The 7,503-nt window shown below is 37.9% G+C and overlaps 1 protein-coding gene across 1 annotated transcript in view; it reads left to right on the top strand.

Moving 5' to 3' along the window:
- The window catches only part of NRCAM (neuronal cell adhesion molecule), a 320,145-nt gene that overhangs the window by 240,925 nt on the left and 71,717 nt on the right, over positions 1 to 7,503 (top strand). The window contains exon 8 of the mRNA XM_024115099.3: positions 3,966 to 4,088. Coding sequence (XP_023970867.1) covers positions 3,966 to 4,088 — 123 coding nt within the window. The remainder of the gene's footprint in view (positions 1 to 3,965; positions 4,089 to 7,503) is intronic.

Genomic DNA, 7,503 nt, shown 5'->3' with positions numbered 1-7,503 from the left:
GTTTCAATTTCAGTGCATGTGATTCGTCTGTTTATATTTTCTATTTCTTCCTGGTTCAGTCTTGGAAGGTTGTGCTTTTCTAAGAATTTGTCCATTTCTTCCAGGTGGTCCATTTTATTGGCATAGAGTTGTTTATAGTAATCCCTCATGATCCTTTGTATTTCTACAGTATCAGTTGTTACTCCTCCTTTTTCATCTCTAATTCTATTGATTTGAGTCTCCTCCCTTTTTTTCTTGATGAGTCTGGCTAATGGTTTATCAATTTTGTTTATCTTCTCAAAGAACCAGTTTTTAGTTTTATTTATCTTTGCTATCATTTCCTTCCTTGCTTTTTCATTTATTTCTGATCTGACCTTTATGATTTCTTTCCATCTGCTAACTTTGGGGTGTTTTTATTCTTCTTTCTCTAATCACTTTAGGTGTAAGATTAGGTTGTTTATTTGAGATGTTTCTTGTTTCTTGAGGTAGGATTGTATTGCTATAAACTTCCCTCTTAGAACTGCTTTTGCTGCATCTCATAGGGTTTGGGTCATCATGTTTTCATTGTCATTTGTTTCTAGGTATTTTTTGATTTCCTCTTTGATTTCTTCAGTGATCTCTTGGTTATTAAGTCGTGTATTGTTAGCCTCCATGTGTTTTGTATTTTTTACAGATTTTTTTCCTGTAGTTGATATCTAGTCTCATAGCATAGATACTTGATACGATTTCAGTTTTCTTAAATTTACCAAGACTTGATTTGTGACCTAAGATATGATCTATCCTGGAGAATGTTCCATGACCACTCGAGAAGAAAGTGTATTGTTTTGTTTTTGTGTGGAATGTCCTATAAATATCAATTAAGTCCATCTTGTGTAATGTATCATTTAAAGCTTGTGTTTCCTTATTTATTTTCATTTTGGATGATCTGTCCATTGGTAAAAGTGGGTTGTTGAAGTCCCCTAATATGATTGTGTTACTGTCGATTTCCCCTTTTACGGCTGTTAGTATTTGCCTTATGTATTGAGGTGCTCCTATGTTGGGTGCATAAATATTTACAATTGTTATATCTTCTTCATGGATCGATCCCTTGATCATTATATAGTGTCCTTCTTTGTCTCTTGTTATAGTTCCAGACAAACATTGTCTATAAGCTTACTTAAAATTTTTTATAGACAATACTAAATTTTTTTTTAAATCTGATAAATCTATGTGTCTGAATGATGAAAGTGTATTTTTAAAATATTATCCTTCAAGGCATACACATTAAAAGTGGCAGATATAACAAAATCAGGTGCCTTCTTCCAAGAGCACAGCTTTTCTGAAGGTACACCCCCTCTGACAAGTTCAATCGCATTGCCGGGTACCATAGACAATGAGGAATACATCACATCGCACAGTTGCTTGCTGTTGACATGAAAAGACAACTCAGCAGAAGAGCAGGATCAAATCCTCATTCTTTCTGGGAGAAGGTAATAAAAGACTTGAAAGCATTCCTTCTGGCTTGCAGAGTTTCTGCTGAAAGATCAGCTGTTAACCTCATCGGGATTCCCTTGTATGTTATGAGTTGCTTTTCCCTTGCTGCTTTTAATATTTTTTCTTTGTATTTAATTTTTGAGAGTTTGATTAATGCGTGTCTTGGCGTGTTTCTTCTTGGATTTATCCTGTATGGTACTCTGAACATCCTAGAATTGATTAACTATATCCTTTCCCATATTAGGGAAGTTTTCAACTTTAATCTCTTCAAATATTTTCTCAGTTCCTTTCTTTTTCTCTTCTTCTTCTGGGACCCCTATAATTCAAATGTTGGTGGCTTTAATGTTGTCCCAGAGGTCTCTGAGACTGTCCTCAATTCTTTTCATTCTTTTTCCTTTATTCTGCTCTGCAGTAGTTATTTCCACTATTTCTTCTTCCAGGTCACTTATCCGTTCTTCTGCCTCAGTTATTCTGCTATTGATTCATTCTAGAGAATTTTAAATTTCATTTATTGTGTTGTTAATCACTGTTTGTTTCCTTTTCATGGGCTGCAGGTTCGTAGTTCCCGTTGTTTTTGGTGTCTGTCCCCAGTGGCTAAGGTTGGTTCAGTGGGTTGTGTAGGCTTCCTGGTGGAGGGTACTGGTGCCTGTGTTCTGGTGGATGAGGCTGGATCTTGTCTTTCTCATGGGCACGACTGCATCCAGTGGTGTGTTTTGGGTTGTCTGTGACCTTATTATGATTTTGGGCAGCCTCTCTCCTAATGGGTGGGGTTGTGTTCCTTTCTTGCTAGTTGTTTGGCATAGCGTGTCCAGCACTGTAGCTTGCTGGTTGTTGAGTGGAGCTGGGTTTTAGCTTTGAGATGGAGATCTCTCGGAGAGCTTTCGCCATTTGATATTACGTGGAGCTGGGAAGTCTCTGTGGAATAATGTCCTGAACTCGGCTCTCCCACCTCAGAAGCACAGGCCTGACACCCTGCCAGAGTACCAAGATCCTGTCAGCCACACGGCTTCTCTGGAGAGTCTCTGAAGATCCGGTGGGCTCAGGAGGCAGGTAGCAGCCCCTGCGAGGTCCTCCACTAGGGCTCCCTGGTCTCTGGCATCTGCTGGACCCTGAGTAAGCGGCGACTAGGGAACAGGCAGACTGAGAGCCCGGCAGCTGGCTGGGCCTGGGTGACCGCACGGAGGCTGCCACAGGAGACAACTGGGGGCTTGCAGGCACGTGTGTCCTGGGCCACCGCCAAGGTCTCCTACGGCAGCAACCGTGAGATGGATGGCACGGAAGCCACACTGCAGCCTCTCCTTGTAGCTTATTTTATACATAAGAGTTTGTAGTTCTTAACTCCCTACCCCTATACTGCCCCTCCCCCATCTTTCTTCCCACTGGTAACTACTAGTATCTGTGGGTTTGCTTCTTTTTTGTTATATTCACTAGTTTGTTGTATTTTTTAGATTCCACATATAAGTGATATTATACGGTATTTGTCTTTCTCTGTACAAAGAGACTTATTTCACTTATCATATGCCCTCCAAGTCCATGAATGTTGCTGCAAATGGCAAAATTTCATTCTTTTTCATGGCTGAGTAATATATTCCATTGTATATATGTACCACATCTTCTTTATCCATGCATCTGCCGATGGACACTTAGGTTGTTGCTTCTGTGTCTTGGCTATTGTAAATAATGCTGCTATGAACATTGGGATGCATGTATTTCTTTAAACATTTTTATTTCAAAATTTCACTGGAAATAGGGTGACCTCACTATCTTGATACTATTGTGGCTCTTTTTGCAATAGTCAGTACCCACATGCTCTCAACAACCCAAGAGCATGTATTTAAAGAACAGCAAGCATTTGAAGTTCTGGTCATTTTTTAAAATGTTTATTATGTGTATAATATGTGTGCATTATAAAATAAATCAATTACAAATGAACAAAAAAGAAAGTTAAAAATTACTCGCAAATCCTTTCATTCAAGGAAATTACTATTCTTTCTGTTTTTACCTAGGCAGATATGTATGTACACGTCGAAACAAGCTCATTCTGAAGTACTATTTTATAACCCTTTCTGCCTTATCTAGATATCATGTATATTTTATATTAATCTTATAAATAAGATTAATAAGCATACTTACACAATACTTATAAGTATACTTATACAATGTCTAACACTGTATGATATTCAAACATGTACATGTACAATTATTTGTTTAACAAATCTTTTGACATAGAAATGTTTTTCATTCTTCCATGAAGGGCATGCTTGTAGCAAAATTAGTTTGTACCTTCTTAAGGATTTATTTAATATAAATTCTTAGACATGGAATTGCTGACTCAGAGTTTATACTATTAATGTCATTTTTTAACACTGTATTTAAAATTTTTTTGTCGTTACCTTAATGTATATAAATTTCGAGTTACTATTTCTCCAAAAGTTTGGTTTATCTTTCTTTCTAGTGCTCTTTTTATTTTCCAACGCAGAAATAACTTAGAAGTTATTGTTTTATTTCATTAGGGTCACCGCTGTGGACCAAAGAAAAACTTGAACGAATAACACTTAGAAATGGCCAGTCTTTGGTACTTCCCTGCAGACCCCCAGTTGGGTTACCACCACCTATAATATTCTGGATGGATAATTGTAAGTTTTAAAAATAAGAACTTTCTTTCTTCAAGAGTTTTATGATTATTGGCTGTCCCAATCAGTTATTACCTTTTGTGATTCATAAGATGTTTATAAAATGTCTTAGAGATTCTAAGGAAAATAAATCACATATCCTTTCATTCAGTCACTTTATTTTATTAACACCTACTATGGACCAGGCACCTCTCTAAATAAACCAAACAAAGGTTCTGCTCTCACTGAATTTATATTCTATGCAATGGGAATAAAAGTGGGGAGAGAAGGAAGCAGAGAATAAATGCATTTAGAAAATATGTGTCAGTTGGCAGTAAGTGCTGTGAAGAAAAATAAGCAGAGTTTTGAGCAGAAACTTACAGGAGTGAAAGAGCAAGCAGGCCCTTAAATATCTGGGTGGAAAGAGAAAAACCAGCGTAAGCCCCAAGGGCAGGAGCATCCCTGGTGTGTGTAAAATCAGCAGGGAGGCCAGTGTGCCCGGGCTGACTGACCCAAGGGTGACAGTGAGAGAAAAGGTCAGGAAAGTCCAGGGGCTTCAGTGCGAAGGGCTTTGGCTTTTGCTTTCAGTGAAGTAGGGAGACATTGAAGGAGTGGCTTCACCTGAATCAAAACAAATAGTAAGAACATCACTTTGGTTCATGTGTGGAGAACAGAGAGGACGAAAGGGAGAGAAGGGCATTCTGTTAGGAGGCCAGTGCTGTGATCTGGGCAAGAGTTGATGGGGACTCGGACTTGGGTAGTGGCAGTCAAGTAAGTAAGAAATGGTCAGATTCCAGAGACTTCCCTGGTGGTCCAGTGGTTAAGATTGCACGCTTCCAATGCAGGGGGCGTGGGTTTGACCTCTGGTCAGACCCCTATACTGCCCCTCCCCCATCTTTCTCCCCACTGGTAACTACTAGTATCTGTGAGTTTGCTTCTTTTTTGTTACATTCACCAGTTTGTTGTATTTTTTAGATTCCACATATAAGTGATATTATACGGTATTTGTCTTTCTCTGTACAAAGAGACTTATTTCACTTATCATATGCCCTCCAAGTCCATGAATGTTGCTGCAAATGGCAAAATTTCATTCTTTTTCATGGCTGAGTAATATATTCCATTGTATATATGTACCACATCTTCTTTATCCATGCATCTGCCGATGGACACTTAGGTTGTTGCTTCTGTGTCTTGGCTATTGTAAATAATGCTGCTATGAACATTGGGATGCATGTATTTCTTTAAACATTTTTATTTCAAAATTTCACTGGAAATAGGGTGACCTCACTATCTTGATACTATTGTGGCTCTTTTTGCAATAGTCAGTACCCACATGCTCTCAACAACCCAAGAGCATGTATTTAAAGAACAGCAAGCATTTGAAGTTCTGGTCATTTTTTAAAATGTTTATTATGTGTATAATATGTGTGCATTATAAAATAAATCAATTACAAATGAACAAAAAAGAAAGTTAAAAATTACTCGCAAATCCTTTCATTCAAGGAAATTACTATTCTTTCTGTTTTTACCTAGGCAGATATGTATGTACACGTCGAAACAAGCTCATTCTGAAGTACTATTTTATAACCCTTTCTGCCTTATCTAGATATCATGTATATTTTATATTAATCTTATAAATAAGATTAATAAGCATACTTACACAATACTTATAAGTATACTTATACAATGTCTAACACTGTATGATATTCAAACATGTACATGTACAATTATTTGTTTAACAAATCTTTTGACATAGAAATGTTTTTCATTCTTCCATGAAGGGCATGCTTGTAGCAAAATTAGTTTGTACCTTCTTAAGGATTTATTTAATATAAATTCTTAGACATGGAATTGCTGACTCAGAGTTTATACTATTAATGTCATTTTTTAACACTGTATTTAAAATTTTTTTGTCGTTACCTTAATGTATATAAATTTCGAGTTACTATTTCTCCAAAAGTTTGGTTTATCTTTCTTTCTAGTGCTCTTTTTATTTTCCAACGCAGAAATAACTTAGAAGTTATTGTTTTATTTCATTAGGGTCACCGCTGTGGACCAAAGAAAAACTTGAACGAATAACACTTAGAAATGGCCAGTCTTTGGTACTTCCCTGCAGACCCCCAGTTGGGTTACCACCACCTATAATATTCTGGATGGATAATTGTAAGTTTTAAAAATAAGAACTTTCTTTCTTCAAGAGTTTTATGATTATTGGCTGTCCCAATCAGTTATTACCTTTTGTGATTCATAAGATGTTTATAAAATGTCTTAGAGATTCTAAGGAAAATAAATCACATATCCTTTCATTCAGTCACTTTATTTTTTTAACACCTACTATGGACCAGGCACCTCTCTAAATAAACCAAACAAAGGTTCTGCTCTCACTGAATTTATATTCTATGCAATGGGAATAAAAGTGGGGAGAGAAGGAAGCAGAGAATAAATGCATTTAGAAAATATGTGTCAGTTGGCAGTAAGTGCTGTGAAGAAAAATAAGCAGAGTTTTGAGCAGAAACTTACAGGAGTGAAAGAGCAAGCAGGCCCTTAAATATCTGGGTGGAAAGAGAAAAACCAGCGTAAGCCCCAAGGGCAGGAGCATCCCTGGTGTGTGTAAAATCAGCAGGGAGGCCAGTGTGCCCGGGCTGACTGACCCAAGGGTGACAGTGAGAGAAAAGGTCAGGAAAGTCCAGGGGCTTCAGTGCGAAGGGCTTTGGCTTTTGCTTTCAGTGAAGTAGGGAGACATTGAAGGAGTGGCTTCACCTGAATCAAAACAAATAGTAAGAACATCACTTTGGTTCATGTGTGGAGAACAGAGAGGACGAAAGGGAGAGAAGGGCATTCTGTTAGGAGGCCAGTGCTGTGATCTGGGCAAGAGTTGATGGGGACTCGGACTTGGGTAGTGGCAGTCAAGTAAGTAAGAAATGGTCAGATTCCAGAGACTTCCCTGGTGGTCCAGTGGTTAAGATTGCACGCTTCCAATGCAGGGGGCGTGGGTTTGACCTCTGGTCAGGGAACTAAGATCCCATGTGCCACGTGGCCATAAAAAAAAAAAAAAAAAAAAGAAAGGAAGGGAGGTAGGGAGGGAGGAAGGAAGAAATGGTCAGACTCCAGATATAATTTGAAGGTAGATCCTCCAGGATTTATTGGGGTCAGGGTGGAGGCATGAGTGAGAGGAATCAAAGGTAACTCCAAAGTCTAAGACTGAGCAACTAGTAAAATGGAATTGCCATTTCCTGAAACAGCAGAAGCCCATCAAGGGAAGGAAATCAAGCTGTTCAGGATGTGTTATGTCTTTTCTTTCAGTTTCGTTCTTTTATCCCCAACAACAGCTAATTTTTTTTAATTTAATTTTTTACTTTATATTGGAATACAATCGATTCACAATGCTGTGTTAGTTTCAGGTGTACAGCAAAAGTGATTCAGTTATACATATACCCAT

The sequence above is a fragment of the Physeter macrocephalus genome, chromosome 5, assembly GCF_002837175.3.
Source record: "Physeter macrocephalus isolate SW-GA chromosome 5, ASM283717v5, whole genome shotgun sequence".
Taxonomy (NCBI): domain Eukaryota; kingdom Metazoa; phylum Chordata; class Mammalia; order Artiodactyla; family Physeteridae; genus Physeter; species Physeter macrocephalus.
The sequence above is the reverse complement of the archived record's forward strand: the minus strand, read 5'-3'. Positions and strand labels throughout refer to the sequence as shown.